At 40.1% G+C, this 21325-nt stretch overlaps 1 protein-coding gene across 5 annotated transcripts; it reads right to left on the reverse strand.

Moving 5' to 3' along the window:
* On the reverse strand, window positions 1-17298 carry hmgcll1 (3-hydroxymethyl-3-methylglutaryl-CoA lyase like 1). 5 transcript variants are annotated; one of them, XM_061690269.1, is made up of 10 exons: window positions 17125-17298; window positions 15448-15456; window positions 14987-15058; window positions 14453-14560; window positions 13997-14092; window positions 13707-13855; window positions 12008-12080; window positions 11741-11920; window positions 3026-3151; window positions 1-317 (listed from the first exon to the last, which is right to left on the reverse strand). In XM_061690269.1, exons 1-10 carry the CDS (start codon window positions 17221-17223, stop codon window positions 213-215), a joined length of 1017 nt encoding a protein of 338 aa, XP_061546253.1. In that variant the 5' UTR covers window positions 17224-17298; the 3' UTR covers window positions 1-212. The 5 variants fall into 5 exon arrangements, with proteins under 5 accessions (XP_061546253.1, XP_061546252.1, XP_061546251.1 ...); XM_061690268.1 differs by lacking the exon at window positions 15448-15456 and adding an exon at window positions 15880-15897; XM_061690267.1 differs by lacking the exon at window positions 15448-15456.
* Between the last annotated feature and the right edge of the window lie 4027 nt (window positions 17299-21325).

Here is a 21325-nt window from a genome sequence, read left to right on the forward strand (position 1 = left end):
TCGTTTGCAATGGCCAAGTAAATGCAGTTGACATTATTAACAGAGAGCGATTATTTGAATTAAACATACTTTAAATGTCAGACACACTTTAAACTAGTTGAAGTGCAAACTAAGCAGATGCACATTAAAATCCCTACACAAAGAATGTAAGACAGAAAGAAGAGGCAAAGCACTCATCATCAAATCGAGTCAAATGTGTGAAAGAAACAAGATCATGGCATTCTGCTTCTTGCCTGAGCAACCTTGGAGTTTGTCCTGCGATGTAGAGCAGTGCAGATGAAGTCACCTGCCTCCAGGACTTTGGCAAGGTTTACCCCCTTAAAAACAACAGCATTAAATGTCACATTCAATACTTGGTATGGCACTTATTTATTTACTTATTCATTCATAACAATTGTGTGGAATGAATTGTTGATGAATTGCAGAAGCAATTGAGCCAAAATGGAGGGGACATCTTAGGTGGAACCAGCTGTCCCTGATCCCTCATTCACTCTCAATTACTTTGTTGTCTAAAACAGTGACTTCCAGCTATGCCGCAGCACAGTGCGCCATGAGAGATCTTCAGGTGTGCAGTGGGAAACTATCCAATTTGCTTTAATTCGTCTGAAAAATTATTATTTATTCATGAAAAACAGTTTATCTTTGTTCATCTGCTGTATCTGTGCCTGTGATGTATAGTGGAAGGCATAGAAATTAAGTGCTTTTCCATTAGATGGAATAAGGTTCAATTAACTAGCGTATAACTTTGTGTTCAAATAAACAGGCCCACAATTTAAAGCGAGGAACTGTAAATTTTCAATTAAATTTAAATTCTTATTATTTCAGTATAACTTTGTGACATTTTTGTTTAGTGGTGTACCGTGAGATTGTTTAGATGTAAAACACTGGTCTAAAGATAATAATAATCCCTCCTTCAATCCATTTTCAACACAGTTTATCCTCACTAGGGTCGCAGGCGTCCTATCCCAGCTGACTATGGGCAGAAGGCGGGGTACACCCTTAACTGGTCGGCAGCCAATCCAGGGCACATTTAACAAACAAGCATTCGCAATTACATTTATACCTACGTGCAATTTAGTCTTCAATTAACCTACCATAGGCGGCACGGTGGCCGACTGGTTAGAGCGTCAGCCTCACAGTTCTGAGGACCCGGGTTCAATCACCGGCCCCGCCTGTGTGGAGTTTGCATGTTCTCCCCGTGCCTGCGTGGGTTTTCTCCGGGCACTCCGGTTTCCTCCCACATCCCCAAAACATGCATGAATTGGACACTCTAAATTGCCCGTAGGTGTGAATGTGAGTGCGATTGGTTGTTTGTTTGTATGTGCCCTGTGATTGGCTGGCAACCAGTTCAGGGTGTACCCCGCCTCCTGCCCGATGTTAGCTGGGATAGGCTCCAGCACACCCGCGAGCCTAGTGAGGAGAAGCGGCTCAGAAAATGGATGGATGGATAACCTACCATATATGTTTTTGGGATGTGGGAGGAAACCGGAGTACCAGGAGAAAACTCACGCAGGCACGGGGAGAACATGTAAACTCCACACAGGTGAGGTCGGATTTGAACCCAGGTCCTCAGAACTATGAGGCGGATGTGCTAAACAGTCGCTCACCGTGCCACCATAATAATAATAATAATAACTCATTTCCTTTCAAGGTCTAAAAGAAATACAATAAAACATAATAAAACATAAATGGAAAATGGGGAAATGTTAAAGGGAGTAATTGGCAGTCCAGAATGGGTGTGGCTTGAGTTTGGATTTGAAGAGGTTTAATTAGTCTGTGTTTTGGAGGTCAGGTAGCAGTGAGTTTCAAAGATGGGGTGCAGAGTAAGTGAAGACTCTGCTGTCCCCTACGGTGGACAGACACGCAGAACGGACGGTGAGGTGGGTGGAGGAAGAAGTTCGGGTCGGATTATTGATGGCCTTAAAGGTGCAGATCAGTATTTGATATTGTATGTGGTATTAGACAGGGAGCCAGTGGAGTTGTTGCAGAGCTGGAGTGATGTGGTGAGTAGAGGGGGTCCTTGTGATAATACGGGAGGCAGAGTTCTGGTGAAACTGTAATTTTTGTAATGACTTGTGCGGGAAACCAAACAGGAGAGAGTTGCAAAAATCCAGGCGAGAAGTGACGACGTTATGAAGGTCAGCAGCAGTGTGCCAGCATTCACTTAATCGGATGTGCGTGAACGTTGGCGCGTTTTGCTGCACAGAGATGTACAAAATGACTCTTGATTTAGCCATAAATGTTGACGCAATCATGTTTACAATGTTTTTTTTCCCAAAATTATTATCTACATCACAAGTTCGCTGCCATTCCCTGTATCAGCATGTAGTATATTAGCGTAAAGTGCATTTTCGGGGTGTGCGCATGACTTGTTTCAAGTGTTCAGTAACAGTGATATAATCGGTTGAAAGTAGATAAAGTGTTGAATTGACAGTTGAAAAATATCTGATGCACAAATATGCATTGGGCAACTAGAGTGTATAGCATAGCTACTAAGAAGGTAATATTTAATAACAATACAAAGAAAAATAAAATAATAATAATAAAACAAATCTAATTCTTGAAATGAAGCTATCTAAAATGAATTTGAAAATACGTGTAAAAATAATCAATTGATTAATTAATAAGTATATTCATTAATGGATAATAATAGCTAATAGTTTTTTTTTTCAAATGATATTTCTTAATAAAAAGTGTTGTTTCAAATTTGTCTCTCTACAGTGGAAATCATAAAAACATGATTGACATTCGACAAGTCATGCATCCCACCTGTAGTTAAAAGGTTACACCAGCAGGGGTAGAGATTGTTAAATAAATAGTTCATGGGTCAGGGCACCCAGTAGTGTGGGCGAGCATGAAATTGTGCAAAACCACTGATGTTATAAAATAAACACTGACAGAAAAGTATGTTTGCAGAGCCATATGTTTATGTAAATGGAATCTGGGAGATTGTATGAGTTGGGCCGCTTTGCTGGGATTGCGAACACATAAATTCCAGCAGGTCTGTTGGAGTGTGCGCACTCACAGTGTGGATGCCCATGCCGTGGAGCATGTAGAGAACATCCTCTGTTGAAACATTGCCAGATGAACCCTGAGCGTACGGGCAACCTCCCAGACCGGCCACTGCGGAGTCCACCACGCGCACTCCCATCTGCAAGCATACAGTACAGTACAAACAAAGGCAACAAAGTCAATTTCTTTTCTTCAATGTACAATGCATGTATTGTTATTACTGTACCGATTCTATCTTTTACACTTCCAAAATGAAATAAGTTATTTACGTTCTATGTTGTGCTGTTATGTTCTATAAACTGTAAAACTGTCAAATATATACAGACACTGACGGTACAATATAATCAAGGCATTTTAAAGCATGCAGCTCCAGTTTGTTAAGAGTAAGAACTTTTCCCAAAGTAAATAATGGAAATAGTCAAACTTTTTCCATCATTAAAACTTTACAATTTTTTGGGTAGCCATTCTAATATTCCAAGTGTAAACATGAGATAACCGCTGTTCATATATAGTAAAAGCAAAAAAACAATGAGCCTTAAAGCCCAAGAGATATTACCTCACATGATGTTATGCACGGCAGCCTACGGAATCATCATTGGTAACATGAACTCAGGAAGGAGTGTGCTCAGCTTTTTCTTTGGATTTTTAGTCATGTCAGCACTGAAAGGTTCCAGTGATGGTAAAGAAATTAGGATAAGGGCTATTGAGCTACGATGTAGAAAGTGGTACTGTAAACACTTCTCAGTCCCAGCAGCTCAGTACATTGCTTTCTGGCTAAAGGGACCTTAAGTCGTAATGCACACCACAAAGTCAACTGTGTTTTGAAATTGGTATGACAGTATAAGAATACAGATTAAGTGAGGGGATAGTAATACAGTAAATTAATTGCCTTAACCTTGGCCATGGTACATGTACTGTAATATAAATAATAGCATACTACCATAATTTGTTAATGAGCCTTGCCTATTCTTGAGCGGTTCTTTTGGTGACTGTTTCTGTTTGACTTACAGTGTGTTAGGCTATGGTAAATGGTCCATTTCCCTGTTATCTAACTAAGAAGGATTGATCTTGACTTTTCTGTTCCTCGGATTAAGGTAATAATCTTTTGTCCATTAAATGGATAGCACGCTATAGTCTACTAAACTCGACATCCACTAAAACTAAAATTGTCTTCAAGCACAGAATCATAAAACTTGTACCCCATCTCCTGTTTAGTGAACCCACTTTAAAATGCATCCATGCTGTTGCGGTACTAATCTTGCGGTAATGATGAAACCACATCGAGGAGGTATGGCAATCAATCAAATTTTATTTACAAAGCACTTCATACAAAAATGCAACTCAAAGTGCTTTATATGGTTAAAAACAAACCTGTCAGCCAGTCATCCACACTGACACAGAGGCACACACACACACGCACACACACACACACACACACACACACGTGTGTACCCATAAACACAGGTTAAAAATAATGACTTAATGACCTTAGGTTGCGTACAGAGCATCCAGGTGAGGGAACACCATCTCAAAAAGGCAGTTGCACTAGGAGCAGATCACAGACCGTGACTGCAGGACTACAGCACGGAGCCCCCAGCGTGCTGGCGTAACAGGAGCCATGTACGGTGACTGAGGACCCAATGAGGCAGGACCGTGGCCCCTGCCCATCCTAGCTCCCTGTGCAGAGGGCTGCCTCCGAGGAAACAGTGACAATAGTAAAATAATACTTAAAAATAGTAAACAATAAAATCAATGAAAACTAAAATGATTTTAAACATAACAGATGTAAAACCAAAAGAACAACATGAAGCTAAAATACAATAAATAACAATAAAACAATGATAATGAAATGAAAGTTAAAATCAGTAGGTAAAACAAATAAATATTAGGTAAAAGATCAATTTAAAAAGGTTGGTCTTGAGCCTAATTTTAAAAACAAGAACGTTCTCTGCAGCCCTGAGGTGCTCCGGCAGGCTGTTGCACGGACGAGGGCCGTAAAATTGGAACGATGCCTCGCTGTGAGTGTGTATAATGACTTTAGCAATAACTAAAAGGCCATTCTGTGACTCATGTTTAAAGTTGTCATGGCGTGATATAGCCATGACAACTGAAAGGCAATAATATTGCTCAAGTACAGAGCCTCCCCTGGTGAGGATACAGATTACTAAACTGAGTGTACAGTTTATTGAATTGAATGATTTTTTAAAATTCATTCATTCACTGTCAGGCTTGTTAACAAGACTCTTCTCTGTGATGTATCAAATTAACAAGACTTTTTTTTTCCTCCTGTTTGGTAGCACAGTTTCAGATCACCAACAATGTTTTGACTATCTCCAAAGTAGCCAGCTGGATCTATTCAGGTAGTCACTTGCATTCTGCCATCCAGAAGCACACTTCCTGAATTGGTTTTATCATGCCGGCAGTTTGGCTCTGGAACAAATTATTTAAAACGATTTCAAATCAATGGGAAAAAAATCATTAATTAACTAGAAATGGACCAGCACCACCAGACAGAAAATGGCTTCGCTCAAGAGTTCGCAGCAGACATATTCACCAATGTTATTCTCGCCTCCACTCAGGTAGGCTCCTTGAACACAGATCCTTCTTCTGTTGGATATAGTTCACTGTGGCGTGTAGCTCCCTGCCAATGTTGCGGAGGTGCTTTACAGCTGTTTAGGAGGACTAGCTGCGGCCTCAAAAAAGAACAGGCACAGAAAGTCCCTCAGTATGGCTTAGTCATCCTCTTTGTCTGCGTCTGGCACTGGTGCCACATAGTAATAGCCTTGTGCACATTCTCAATATGGAGCGCAACATTTCATATGGTTCTGATTCTGCTCGTTACTCTTGTTTTCACAGCACTACTCCGTTCTGTCCGCGCTCCACGGAGGAGACATTTTTGCCCCGGTTAAGAGGGTGTCCACTTACGCTTTTCCAACAACATGGGAGTTATAATATTACTACACAAATGTGCCCTTGTTGCAAACTATAATCATTACTGTCATGCATTATTTCCCTGATCCTTTCAGGATAAATGTGTAAATTTAGAAGAGTCATAAGACACGCACATTAACACTTATATACTGTATATAGCACCAGAGGGAGTATACTGAATGCACTGTACACTCACTGGCCAGATACACCTGCTCAATTGATCCAGAATCCAATACAAGAGATGTGTCACAAAATGTTGTCTTCATAAAGGTAATAATTGTCAGTTTTGATTGAAGGATTAACATAGTGTGGGAGGGCACACTCATATATTCTGTACAACATACAGTGTCATTATCCTCACACCGTAGATGTGTGTAATAGTTTGCCTCTTTGATGGAGCTAAGTAAGGCATCTCCCCAAGTGCAGTGCAGTTCGAGACCACTCCAAACCCCACTCACAGTAAAAAGCATATTGTTAATGTCTCTGGCAGTGCGTGCTCATCCATTCCATTAGGGTGCTGAGTCACTGGAGACTATCGCTGGTGACTTTGGGCAAGTGGTTACCAATCAACTGCAAAGCACATACAGTGTACACGCACAATTCACATTCACACCTAGGGGCAATTTAGAATTTTTCAATTAACCTGAGAAGTATGTTTTTGAAATGTGGACAGAAGCATGGGGAAAATTCCAAAAGGGATCTTGTTGCTGTGAGACAGACATGCTAACTAGTATTCACTGTGCAGCAGGAGAAAAGTGTCATTATTGTTTTTCTTCATTTTGACTTATTAGCTGCTGCAATTCGTCGTCATCGTTGTTCTGTTTTTTATTTATTATCACCAACAACTCCAAATGTCTGGCCTCCATATGACATTTGGTGATGTGTTTTTCAGTTGTTTGGAAGGTTAGCAACAAACATCTTTATTACGTGATGAACATGAGGACCCCAAATTCCAATGTTGACGCTGCAGGAAGAATTATTCCAGTTTGACGTGTCAATGAATAACTTCTAAGGCTCCATTTTCAATCAAAAAATGATGACGCCCCAGAAGTTTTCAGGATATTTTCCACATGTCCGTGGTATTATCGTGAGAATATTAAAGATGTTTTCCAGCTTCCGCAGCAGAGCCAGATGTCAGGGGATACCACAGGGGGGGACAAAATTAACACACTGATACTCACAGTGGCACTGGGTCATGAAGGACTTTCACCCCGTGGAGAAGGATCAAGCAAGCAAAATTAAAAGACAAGAACATACTTCTTTCAGGGGCTGTCTAAACTCGCAGTAATTGCTGTTTGTGTTGGCAAGGCGAGAGGTAGAGGTGGGGTGAGAGGTGGCGGGGGTGCGGGGGGGCTCAACTTTGGTGTGTTCAGTGCATGACATTTCCAGACCTTGGTTAAAGCCAGAGCAGGATATTGTACTAGGCAGATTTTCTGTGTTGTATAAACACAGAGTTGTAATCTACCATGCCAATCCTCTCACTTCCAGCTGCAGAACGTGCGGGGATGGGGGTCTTCGGCATACGGTTTCCGAGAGGAACAAAACAGACCCTTCAGTGGCGTGCCTTGTTCATTTGGACGCTAATCGTGCGAGAACCGGCGGTCAGCAATTCAGACTTGCCAGTGCTCAGTTAGATTCATAGTGCCCAGAAACCAGATGTGCACTCAGCATTCGAAAGCCATATTCACTGAGCTGTGGCTGTATGAAAACAATGCATTCCTGTGTAAAGACACAGTGTATTCTGAAACGGGCATGGTTTTCGGATACGCTTGTTGACATTCTACACTCACACTTGACGGGGCTGAAGACGGACAAGCTCCCATTTTGGTTTTACACGTGCGTCAGAGAGACAGGAAGAGAGAGAGAGAGAGCGTATTCACAGGATGATATGAAGCAGTGATGCTTTACCCACAGCTACATAAACCGGCAGGCTGAAAGAACCTGTCACGTAGCTGCGGCTGACACATATATCAAACTTTTCCTGGAATACATAAATAAGCTTACAGTGACAAAGCAAAGCCCAGAGACTGGCAGAACAAAACAAACTTTTGCAGACTAAATAAATGATATTTCCACCTAGTGATTTATTTTCAAATGAAAAATGATGAACTGTATCTTATTGAGCTTACTGAGTTTCATGAGTAAGCACACCTCAGTCACGCTAAAATCAAATCCTGGAACATGTTTCCGCTAGAAAACACAATAAAATGAGATGACGCATCACAATCCGTTCATTATTGCTCGTTGACTTAAAGGAAAATAGGAAATAATGTCAAATGAATTTGAATTGAATTTCTTTCAGGTGGTACATTTAATGTTTTATGTGACCTTTTGACATTCCTAACTGGCATGGAACTATAAAGACAAGCTAACCATTCCATTATGAAACTAAAGTACTCACACATTGACAGACACATACTATAGAAGGAACAGAAAGCTGCTTGCTGAGTGACACGGTTGCTGGAATTAATAAAGCCTTGCTGTGATTAGAAGCAATTAGGATCATAAGTCATTTTCAGTTTTATAGGATTCATGAGACAACCATGAAGGTTATCTGACCAAAACATACACAAATAAGTTTTCTATTAATTACAGGGCATTACCTTTCATTGGCTGTCCTATGAGATGTACATCCATTTGCTCATCTCCGTGAAACATTTGCGCAAAGACCCTTTGGTACGTATGGCGTATGTCGTTTCCTGTGAATTAGTTTAGCAGGCTTACATAAGACAACAAAGACTCAAACAGACAAACTATGACAAGAGAGAGATTATATTGACTTGATTTTCCATATATTGCCAATTTATCTGAAAACTACCAACTCGCACAGTTTGTCAGCTTCTACCAAATCTGCTTTTATGTTTTTTAATGTAATTTTGTTTTAACTGCTATTTTTTTTTACTATACTTTCTCAGTCCTTCCAATTTGTCCATTTTATTGGGGGATTTTTTTTTTGGCTGTATATAAAAGTTTAATGTAGAAACCGACACTGGCCAAAGGAGACATCAACACTAACAAGAGTCAAAGTCATGGTACCTTCTTGTGTTCAAATGTTAGCAATATGAAAATATATTTTGAATCATTGTGGAAATGTTGACGATGATTATTAAGTATAGTATAAATGTCAGTTAGAATAATATTAATCAGAATCAGCTTTTTTGGCCAAGTATGTTACAAGACACACAAGGAATTAGCGGTAGTTGGAGCCACTTTACTATAACACAAAACAGCCACTATGATGAAATATAAATTTCGGACACAAACAACGTGTGGAGAGTCATTGAGCAATGAAAGTGTACCACTAGCGTGGTGATGCAGATATAATAGCAATTGTCCAAGTGATGCAGTCCTCAAGCAATTTCAAGTGACTAATAGTGCAATGATCTGGTACAGTAACGATTGTGCAATTGGTGCAGAGAGTTCTCAAACGCATAACAAGTGGCCAGTAGTAATCAACAACAGCATGCAAATAGTGCAGCGTGATAACATTGAGTGTAAAAATAATGTAGAAGTGTCCCGACAGAGATGTGCAAAACTGGCAGCATGTTGCAATGAAATTATTCACTTTTAAAGTTAACTGTTTAAGACGTTAATGGAAAGAGGGAAGAAGGTGTTGGAATGTCTGCTAAAATAAGGCACATGCCTTATCAAGGAGCACAATACACTGATATTGCACATTAAATTATTCGTTTTGCGTGCCAAGTCTATGCAATCTAAGTACATAAGTTGTCATTGTGTGTACTGCAAGGAGTGCGGTAGAAACAACCCCCCCTACCCAAGACTTCTGGAGGAAAAAGAAAAATGTACAAAGGCTAAGGAATGTCTTTATCAGGAACACAAGAGGTGACTCAGGGCTGACGGAACTAGGGAAATTCATTTCTGTCCCAGTTGGTGGTGTGGACTTCTGCCATACACTAATGAAAAGGTATATGATAAAATCTTTCATTTCCATCTTGTTTATAGGTGAGTAAATGGTTGACTAAATAGCCCCTGATGCTATTATTTTCTGTGAGCGCGAGGATGCTGAGATGAATCACTTGAAATATCATCCAAGGAGGAAGGCTACCACGCTCTGTGCTTTTTTTTTTCAACCACACGAAGTTCAAGAGTACACGTTTTAGTGTGGCTACTTTGATGAACGTCTAAAAGAGCCAATCATATTTAATTAGTAGTATCTTATTTTAAAGCGACATGAAGCGGTACGATGATGAGGAAATGGTATGGGAATTTGTGTGTTTGTATGAAAATAAAATCACTACTTGCGATGTGTTACTTAAAATGGCTTAAAATAGCTTATTGCCCAGTAAAATAAGTTGACAACAAAGCTTGTTCCTGCAGCTGCACCGCCGTTCATCACATGTGCAGCAGAGAACAGATGAAAGGATTGTTTTCCAGCTGCCTTTAAACGCAGCATTGTCAGGAAAGCGATAGATGAGTTAGGAGACCCACCATCCCTCAGGGCTCTTCTATCCACCTAGCTCTCAGTCGCTTTGTACAATAGAGAGTGAATAGGTAAGCCTTTGTGTTGACCCCCCCCCCCCCCCCCCATCTGCTCACCCCCCTCACCCCCCACCTTCCCCCCACCCTCCAATTCACTGAGTGGCCCAGAGAACGGCCATTAGAGAATTAGCTAAAGTATGTATTAATTTATGTCAGTTTGAAGGCAGTTAAAATACTGCCAAACACTTAAACAGTCTCTAGTTAGCTATATTGGGCTATACTGTATGTGCCTTGAACAGTGCATGCAACTTTTATTCTTCTGTGGAAGTCTTTCTATGTTTGTTGTAGCTTTGGGATTCAATTTAAGCGATGCTCAGTAGGGACATTTAGATTGAACTTCTTAATTCCCCTATTGGCTGTTGACGGTTCGTGATTTTGGTTTTTGGGTGCCATTGTAACCCACACATTGATCTTGTGCTTCCTGCATACTTGTCTAAACAGAGGATGCATTCATGTCATAAACAGCCATAATGTCATGCATGGATCTACAGGGAGTTTGGGGTGCAATGTTACACATACCATATTGCTCAAATAGTGGTCTCCACTCCAATTGACACAGTGGCTAAATTAGTCACCCGGTGCGTCGTCCACTTGAACAAATAAACGCCTCACCTCAAATAGACGCCTCCTTTCATGCCCTCAAGAAAGAAATTACAGGTGGTACCACTAGGTAGCTGTAATTACCTTTACAAAAACGATGTGGTTGAGTTTGGTTTGGTATGTTACACCCTGATTTGGTTAACACCGCAGATAGCAGCGTGAACTCCGTGAATAGTGAAAAGAAAAAGAAACAGAAAGACAAACGTTTACTTGGCACTGTTACTGACTGCAAGTAACTGATCTTATTTCGTATTCTGTAGAGTACCAAAATAGCATGGGAAACAGGAGATGTTGATTTAAAAAATAAAATAAAACAAGGCCAACACATGGAAGAGTGAAAGTGTCATAAAAATACACAACATCAGCTAATATTCACAGAACATGAAGATCCACTTTGTCCTAACATTATTAGTCGCAACAGTGATTCGTGTAAAGGCTTGGCAAATATCAATGCACTTCATAATAAAACCAAAACATGTAATTCAAGCTAACAGCCTCTATAGCTTGAACAAATACAATACTGAGAGCGATGATCATGTTCATATTTCATAAAAATCAGCGGTATAATCTTTCAACATTGTTATCACTGCTGCATCATTTTTTATTCTCACTTTTTAACTTTTCACTCAACAAGCCACAGGCAGTATTTCAGAACCAATATGTGACTATACTGTATGCGACTTTTGTGAGTTCTCACCTGAAGTGCGGTGAGTATGTTTGGCAACGCTTGGCCGTACGTGTCATGGCAGTGAACTGCAAGAGCGCTCGCCGGAATGTGCTTCATTACGCTCTGTAGCATCTTACACATGGAACCTGGAGTGCCCACGCCGATGGTGTCCCCCAGCGAGACCTCATAGCATCCCATCTCATATAATCTCTTGGCCACCTGAGGAAAAAAGAAATATGATGAAGGGGAGAAAGTCAGTGGTAGAGAAAATTGATCCATGAAATCTATATAATATACCTTACTAACCTCGGCAACTTTGGATGGATCAACGTGTCCTTCATAAGGGCATCCAAGGGCACAGGAAACGTATCTGCAAAAGTAACACTTTACACAATATATTGACATGGTCGTAATGCAGAAACCTTAGTTAGGAGTTGCTGTACAACTTCCACTGTAGATTTAGTTCTGCATGCATTTTGGGTAACCAGACACTGCCATTTGCTTGTTTAAACATTTAATAATCGCTACTACTGCAAACATCAACCCAGTCTGTTTGAACATTGTTTTTGATTTACAATTTTATTGTTGTTATTCTATTATTGATCACATCATTCATCCTGTGAAACCAATCATCAAGTTAAAGCAAAAAAGTTGCAATTTTTTTTAGTTACCCTTGGGTACCTGACCTGAAGGAGGATTACAGTATAGGGTTTGATACTATACAGATTCCAGAACTACACTGCATTCCAAATTATTATGCAAATGATATTTTTGTCAGTTTCCTAAATAGTCACCACACACAACAGTCAGCATAATTTTCAAGTTATCAACCATCCATCCATCCATTTTCTGTGCTGCTTCTCCTCACTAGTGTCGTGGGCGTGCTGGAGCCTATCCCAGCTATCATCGGGCAGAAGGCGGGGTACACCCTGAACTGGTTGCCAGCCAATCGCAGGGCACATACAAACAAACAACCATTTGCACTCACATTCACACCTACGGACAATTTAGAGTATTCTGTCAACCTACCACGCATGTTTTTGGGATGTGGGAGGAAACCGGAGTGCCCGGAGAAAACCCATGCAGGCACCTGCAAACTCCACACAGGCTGGGCCGGGGATTGAACCCTGGTCCTCAGAACTGTGAGGCAGACGCTCTAACCAGTCATCCACTGTGCCGCCTTTTTTATGTCTTTATGTCTCAAAAGTGTTTTCTGTCAATTGACCGTCTGTTGTTGTACTAGAGCGGCTCCAACTACCAGAGACAAATGTGCTGCTTGTATTTAGGGAGTTCGTGGTTGAGTTTATCTTTGTTAAAGTCCCCAAGAATAATGAGGCATGAGTCTGGGTGTTTTTTTTCAATTTCATTTACTTGTTCAGCGAGCGTTAGCAGTGCGACCGCAGCTACCCCACCGGTGAGTAACTTGGGGAAAAAACTAAGCGGATTTGCGTAAGTTGGTGAAAGAAAGTCCAGGGTACACTCCTTGATGTTTAGCAAGTCTTCCCTTGTGCAAGTGAGTCGCGTAATATCTCCAAAGACACACGAAAAACATAGACAAAACTAGAAAGCACGCAACCGAGGCTTCCACACGGATAAGCGCCATCTTGTTTGTTTATTGAAATCATATAAAAAGAAGAACCGTGCTGTTTGAAACAAAATGATCTTCATGCATGAATGTGCACCATCTCATGCTGCAAGGAATAGCTCTGCGTCATTGGCTACAATGTGCGTAAAAGGAGAGAAACTCATGGTGTGGCCCCTATCCTTCCCTGACCTTAACCCCGTTGAGAACTGTTGGAGTATCAAACAAACAAAAGTTTGAGAGGGGTGGAAGGCAGTAGGAAAATAGATACAGTATAATGGTGGGAAGCTAAAGTTAGCATGTGTGTTCCAAAGGAAAACTGTCAAATTTACTGTACAGCTTTGTCAAGGCGAGTAGGTACCCTGCAGTGAAAAGGGGCATTAGTTCCGTCTAACAAATAAAAAGAATACAAACCCGCGGACCGGAATTGTTAGTTCTTTGGCCCCCTTGACGACTTCATCAAACCTCTTCATGCTTTCATCGATAGAGCAATTTATGTTTTTTATGCAGAAGGTCTCAGATGCTGAGCCAAACACTGCCACTTCATTAGCGCCTGCTGCAACCTTGTGCAAGAGAGGAAAATGTTCTCATAAAAGGCTTTTGAAAACTGTGTTACACTTCACTGATAACAAGCATGGGGAACAATAAACATGAAGTCAACAGGTACCTTTGACCACAATTCGTCATGCATTCATGTGACTTACAGCGTCCTGAAAGCCTTTCATGTTGGGTGTCAATACCGGGTACTGAACATGAGGTGCTCTCTGGATTCCTGTGAGAACCTCAGTGTGGTCGGCCATCTGAACAAAAAGAGGAAAACATATGAGGTATAAAAATAAACGTTTAATGTCAACAGAGCTTTTTCCTGAAAATACATCGTTCTCGGTCAAGCCTTTCATATCCCTGCACAAACCATTAAGGCCAAAGTTGCTTGATGTCATATTTCCTTAAAATGAACAAAACATGTTTGAGTGTCCTTAAAAATAGAATTGCAATTTATGACAGGAAGTGTAGTCTTTCTGAATGTAAGAATATTTCTCAGGAAAAACATCTGCGGCTTCAGCCGGGATGCAGGTAGGCCACAGTAGTCGTTCACACGAGAAAGACAGTTTTATAAATCACTTGTCAGTGTTTAGCTGTGGATCAAGTGGAATTATTACCTGCGGTACCCACTTTGAGGAGACAAAGCTGGTGGCCTCGATCACACGCAGGCCTGATCCCGAGAGCATGTCTATCAACTGGATTTTCACGCCTGTTGCAACAATTTCCTGGGGGACAGTAAAACCCAAAACTGCTTTTTCTGCATTTGATTCCATTCACGTTGGGAGGTACAACAGAATAGACAATGTGTAAAAGAACGCTGAAAACACGAGACTTCTCTCATCTCTTTCAAGTAGATGCTGTGGTAAAATGTGTAAAAGTGCTGGCAGGCAACAAGGAATGATTCAACGGTGACAACCTAAGCAGAATAAACGAAGCCAGAAGCCATGTCATTTCTCCTCTTGAATTTCAAAGGAAATGCAAAACATGTGCTATGTTAATTATGGCGCACAACCCATATGTTGTGCATGTTTTATGTAGGAGAAACAGAAACTTGCAGGAAAAACAGTTGTTTTGAATGGTATGATTAAGCATAGGGCAAACATAAACATAAGAATGAATTATGCACATGGAACAGATGTAGCGGTCGATACCTTTTCGTTTTGGAGTCCATCTCTGGGCCCAACTTCAACTATTTTCACACAGTTTGGATACTCTGAAGCAGTCTGGAGAAAAATAAAGAAAATACATTTACTGTACAACACAAGCCTACATCTTCGTGTTTAACAAGTCCTCCAAGCCAGATGTCACCAATAGTTGTAACCAGAATCACGTCAAGCATTAGCATGAGAACCAAAGAGATGTGTCATGGAGCAAAACATTCATAAAGATAGGTTAGATGCATCTGCCCACAAGAACCACAGGGGAAAGTCTGAGGATCATGGTATTTCTCTGTTTGGAACCAAAAACTGCAATCATCTTCGTCTTGAAGACATAAATGAACAGTTAAACAAAGCTTCTAATGTACACTTTGTGTCAGCCTCTTGCAAGTACTTTTTTTTTTTAAGCAGCCCACACTTATTTCCTGTAAGGCTCCCATAGCAAGAACCTTCACACAGGACTCCTACTGTAGCATATAAGTAGGATTATTAATTTAGGATTTTATTTGCAGCTAAATACATTTTAACAGTTCCTGTCAGAATAGAAGAGGAAGAACAAAGGCCATGTTAGTCTCGCACTTTAAAACATTGTATATAAAGACAAGTACTTGGCTTGATAGGTTCTTTAAATAAATGTAATGCAATTCAAATAAATAAAGTGAATGAATATTCAGTATGACATCTTATTTGTCTTTGAAATGTATGTTTCACTTATACGGTATGCTAACAGGTTTGTCAAGATAGCTTTTGGGGGAGGGGGACACATTTTCTACGAAGGCTCCAAAATTAGATGATGCTTTATTTTCAGGATACATTCTCACTGGTTTAATTTTTAAATTGTGGATATTAATATTCAGCCCTTACATAGGCTGCAGACATTTTGCCACACTTTTATCTTTAGCTGTCTAGTCGACTATGTCCTGAGATAAAAGGAGCTAAAATCCATTAAATACAAACATTTGCATTAACACGACCAAAACATTAACCAAATTAACCTGTATAATACGGTAGGCTAATCTTGACTTTCATTTTTTTCAATTCATATTTTTACCTATTTTTGGTGCTTCCTCATGTGGGGCTTAATTGGTTTTCTTTAATGTATAAGTAGTGTGGTTCTTGACCTGCTCAAAGTGTAAAGTGCCTTGAGATCATTTTTCAGTATAGCATTGTGATGATATGATTACTTTTGGTAAACATAGTGGTATAAAAAAAAAGGACACAAAAGCTGCAATAAAGCTACAATGGGCCATTAAGCCTACGGATGTGTACTTTGCGAGGTGTCCAATGTAAACAAATAGCCATCTACTGTATTGTTGTTGGGGAAAACATGTAGTTGTTAATAGACTAGCGTTCTCTTTTGTTGGCATGTAAAAATCATTCTCAATTTCATCCAAAAGTTGGCTCAAATGCAGTATTTGTGATTTTGCATAACAATAGCTTTTTCATCAGGAAACTGTTTTAAATTGTGAAAAAATGTGCATTTCCTTTAAAATTGCAGTTTCGCTGAATTTTGAAACAATATAAAGTACTATATACTGCGCACTGGTGTACTTCTGAAATGACTGATTTTCATGGCAACACATACAGTATGCCACATTGTGTCATCATACCAACTTCTTCCAATTTTTTCATAACAAATCCATCCATGGATTTTCTATACCGCTTATCCTCAGGGTCAGGGGTAACTTAGAGCCTGTCCGAGTTGACTTTTGGAAAGGGGCGGGCTCCACCCAGAACTGGACTTTACAAGTCAAAGGCAGTGTATTTCCAAGCCTACAGCCCCCATTTTAACGGGGGTGGGGAAAAGAGTGGGTTGGGCTGGGTGTGGGAGGTCTCTGGCAGTTCCTTGCGACCTAACCGCCCAGTGCCTTAGCGGTGTGCCTAAGCACTTTGGCTGCACCGAATGAGGCAGGTTCCCTCCCGGCAGCTCCCAGTAATGCTATCATTTCTTTCTGTAAAGAAAATGAATGTACACTCACAAGTATACAAATATTTTAAAAACAAACACTATTAAAGCACAGAATACCTGTTTCATAAGTGGCGAGCAGCAAGATAGCGTCAATCAAGATAAGGTCATGTGGCTAAAAGCATGTGAGGCAGCTCAGACACACCAAAACCAAAAGGACACCCACCTCTGCCTCCTCCAGCAGCCAGCGTCTCAGCCATGGATAGTCCTGGACGAGCTGCTCGTAGCTCAGGCAGTGCTTAACCGTTGTCGGTAGATTTCCCATTCAGAGGCCTGCTCTTTGCACTTCCTCACTTCCAGAGATGAAGCCCCCCTACCCCCAGTTGTACGGAAGCTAATAAAGCGAATGGAACCATTAATATCAATATTGACGAATGTTGCAAGGCCCTACGTACTAAGATGGAAATCGAGGACTGCTGCAGACTGGGGAGGATGACTCAGCAGTTGCCATGGCAGCCACCTCCCAGCTGGGAAGGGATGAAAAAAAGAGGTGTGAGGAGGTGGTAACAAAAGCAGGAAACAGACCAATAGGAGATTGCACTATGGACTATGACTTGACAAGTTCGATTAAAATGTGAATTCTGGACATGCATGCTAACCTGTTTAGTCGATCAAATATTAATTAAGAATTCTGAATTCTTGTAAAATGGAGTCTAGTACTTGGCTGCAACCAAGTTAATCAACTAATTTTTGGCCTGAAGAAGAACAACATGACCGTCAACTAAGGCGTACATCTATGCAAACCTTTGCTGTGGTACATCTCCTTATGGCAGAATGAATCTGCTCAACACCACACTGGCATGGAAATGGTTCAGAAAATGCAGAGAGAGATTCTCCCATCCCTCAATTGCAACCACGCTCACTTACTGATTGATAAGAAATAAAGTCAGTTTACCAAAGCGAGCCATTGTAGCACACAGGTGACGTTATCACCAGTATCTCTGCAATACTGGAGTGTAAATGTTAGCTGGGTTGTCAACAAGAGTAAGTAATCTGTAGGTACTGTATTTATTGTATTTTGAACAGTTTAGTTTGGTCTTGAAAATGACGGTGTTTTCATCTGCTGTTTCATTTGAGAACATAATTTAATACCCGCTGCTGTGCTGTTTATATAGGTCACAACAAATCATCTCCCAATGCTCTATTACCCGTCTTTGTATTGAATGTGTTCATGGTAATGGAAGCATTTAATTCACTGTGTTTTACCATGAGGACAGCCAATTTACATTGGAGATAAAATAACAAGATTAGGCGAACATTTGCCCCACTGTTTCTGGTGAAAATGTTGGGCTTCACAGAAACAAGCTGCTTTGATTGATCCCTTGTGACCTAAACAGTTGAGCGGTTTCCATTGCCAGACGTGCCACCACTGCCAATGTCAACTGCATGGTGTAATAAAATCCCTGTTAAGCCAGGTCAACATTTACCAGAGAAAGAGCCATTCTTCTGAAGCCAGATGTTAACAATAGAGGGGCTTAATGAAGTCCTTGCATTCAACCATCTCACAGCCCTCAATGAGAGAACGCTAGCTTTCTTTCAGGGGACTGAGACGACTTGTGATCAGCCGGCTGCAGCAGACCTCAAGGATGGTGTCTATCAGTTGACCGCCCCCCCCCCCCCCTCCCAAAAAAAAAAAAAAAAAACATAACAAAAGTTACCCCATATTGAAATCTACATTCCATTTAGTGTTGCATCTCAATCATTGAATGTTACAGGTCAACATACATTACAGGTTTATTCTTCGATTCAGCCTCAACTGTCAGTGAATCACACCTCTTTGGTATTTCCGCATTCATTACCATCATATGGGTATTTCAGAAATCTGGATTGGAGAATATGGGTAGATGAAAAGTTTGCAAATCCAGGCCCGTAATGGAATTATGTGCCAATGCGAGAATATGGCCCTAATAGTGTCGAAGCAATGCGAAAATGAAAACTGAAGCAACAACATCAGATAGCAAGGCATATATTCAGATAATTTTGGAACATATCACAATGTGTCTGACATCAAAATATTAATGTCGGTCACTGTACACTGCACATGGCGCTGCTTTTTGTATTTGTATTGTATTGCATTGTATTGTACTGCTTTCTTATTGTAGGGACAACAAGTCAATCAATTTTGCCGAACACAGTTAAAGTTAGTTTAGCGGGTATCACGATATATATTTCTTTCATTTTCCTCCAGCTGGTGAGAGTCCCACAATGTCTTGTTTGATTAGTTTTATTCATTTACATCCATAACAATCACATGTATGCACAACAGTGATCTGTAAGACGTATATAAGACACTATATAACACATATTTTAAGTTGATTAATTAGTCATCAGAGGGTGTCTATTTGTCACAAAATGTTAGTCTTTTGTGTAATTAAAAATATTACCTTTCAACTGCTGATACCTGCATCAGTCACTGAAGCCTGACTGGTCTCTTAACATTTCTTTTTTGGAGGAAAAGCTCCAGTTTATCTTGACAAATACCAGCTGCAGAGAGTCACTTGAAACGAGTGGCCTTCCGGGGCTTTCAGGAATGAATGCAATGCACGTGTGTCCAAAACGTAAGTCAGGTTTTTAAAACAGAAACAGTTGTGACATCCAGTTAAAACAAGAGATTTATCTTTAATAAATGCATCAATTATCCTATTTTGCAATCATGTTGAAAAAGAGTCTCCACTTTGGCCAAGAAATACCTTTTATGATTTAGCCCTTATACACCACCACAGTGAATTTGAAATGAAACAAACGAGATGTGATTGAAGTGTAGACTCAGCTTTCAGAGGTTTCACAACATTGGATTTGAGAATTAAAGTCACTTATGCAGAGTAATTCAAACTCCAAGAGGCTCAGTAGTATTTGGACAACATAATTGTAAATATGACCATAGTTTTTAACACATTCACTGCCATTGACGGCTTTAGAAGTCAAATATCCATGTTAACTGGGGACAGTGAATGAGTTAATATATAGATGAAAATGAGTCAATGGCTGCCTTCAGTCAGGTGTCTATAAACATAACCTAAATGCAATTGAATTTTGTTCCATGAGATTCTTTGCCAAGCCCTCACTGCAGTTACCTTCACTTGCTGATTGTCACTGGGTCTTGCTGCCTTTACTTAAGCAAAATGCATGCTCTGTTAGCCTCAAATCAGACTACAACAAAGTGGTAAACAAACACGACAGCAGCATTTGTGGACAAATGAAAGGAAATTGAAATCTCATCAAAGCAGGAAGAAAAGATCTTGAATGTTGGTCTCTAGTAAGCAATAAATATAGTTCAATTATGCTTCACCGGTATTTATAAAATTAGAGCAAAAAGGGAAATATAATTTAGACTGTGATATTTATGTAATTCCATCTTCCATCCATCCATTGTCTGTACCGCTTTATCCTCACAAGGATAAAGCCTGGAGCCTATCCCAGCTATCATCAGGCGAGAGGCGGGGTACACCCTGAACTGGTCGCCAGCCAATCGCAGTAATGTCATCTTAATTAACTAAAATACAGTAGACCCAGTAAATAATAGTCTATGGAAAAACTTGCTAATACGCATAGTGTGTATGCATAATATTGCAAATTTAAGTCATTTGAACTATGAGAACAAAGAGAGACATTAATATGGATAAATAGTATAAAAAATTTATAGGATATATGTTAATATACATATTGATGGTAGATATGTAATATGTATAACATGGTGTGCAGGAGTATTTTTCTCACACCCAGTGGACGATTGTTGTCTAAATGAATGTTGAACCGTATACAATATGATCTAAATGATTATTTCCAGCATCGACACTCAATAAGTCTGAACGAGTCTGTCGGAGAAATGACCCTCAACATATTATGACAAAAAAGCTCATTTAAATTAATAGAGTATTATTTCATCGCCAAGTCAACGGCCTGAGCTCAAGGAGGATATTTGGTGATGTCCGTCGACTTCAGTAGAAACATTTCTTCATTCCTTTATAAAACTGATAGGTATGTAAATTGTCCAAATACTACTGTGCCACTGAAAATTGAGGTACTCTACATACAATGTGTAATTCTTAAATGGTGAATGGAATATTTTGATGAAACGTCTTATGTTACAGCTGGGCGTCTACACTTCAATCACATATATATTATATATATATATAAAATATGTCATAGTCGACAAACTTCCCGGGCTTGACTGCACTAGTTTGTGTTTTTGAACTGAAAAAGTGACCTAAAATGAAGCCAGATGTTCAAAACAGTGGTTTACAGTGAACAGGTTTCAGCATGACATGATGATAGTTTAAATTAGAGGTGGGTAATCTCCAGCCGGTAGGCAGCATACTGCGAGACCCTCTAATACAGCCCTCCATGCCATTTTAAAAACAAATAAA

Source organism: Phycodurus eques, chromosome 11, assembly GCF_024500275.1.
Source record: "Phycodurus eques isolate BA_2022a chromosome 11, UOR_Pequ_1.1, whole genome shotgun sequence".
In the NCBI taxonomy this organism is placed as follows: domain Eukaryota; kingdom Metazoa; phylum Chordata; class Actinopteri; order Syngnathiformes; family Syngnathidae; genus Phycodurus; species Phycodurus eques.

Coding starts and splice junctions, on each gene's coding strand:
- hmgcll1 (XM_061690268.1), bottom strand. CDS start 17,223: ATGGGAAATCTACCGACAACGGTTAAGCACTGCCTGAGCTACGAGCAG. Junction 13,856..13,996: donor TGAAAGGCTTTCAGGACGCT/GTAAGTCACATG, acceptor CTCTTGCACAAG/GTTGCAGCAGGCGCTAATGA. Junction 12,081..13,706: donor CTAACAATTCCGGTCCGCGG/GTTTGTATTCTT, acceptor TTACTTTTGCAG/ATACGTTTCCTGTGCCCTTG.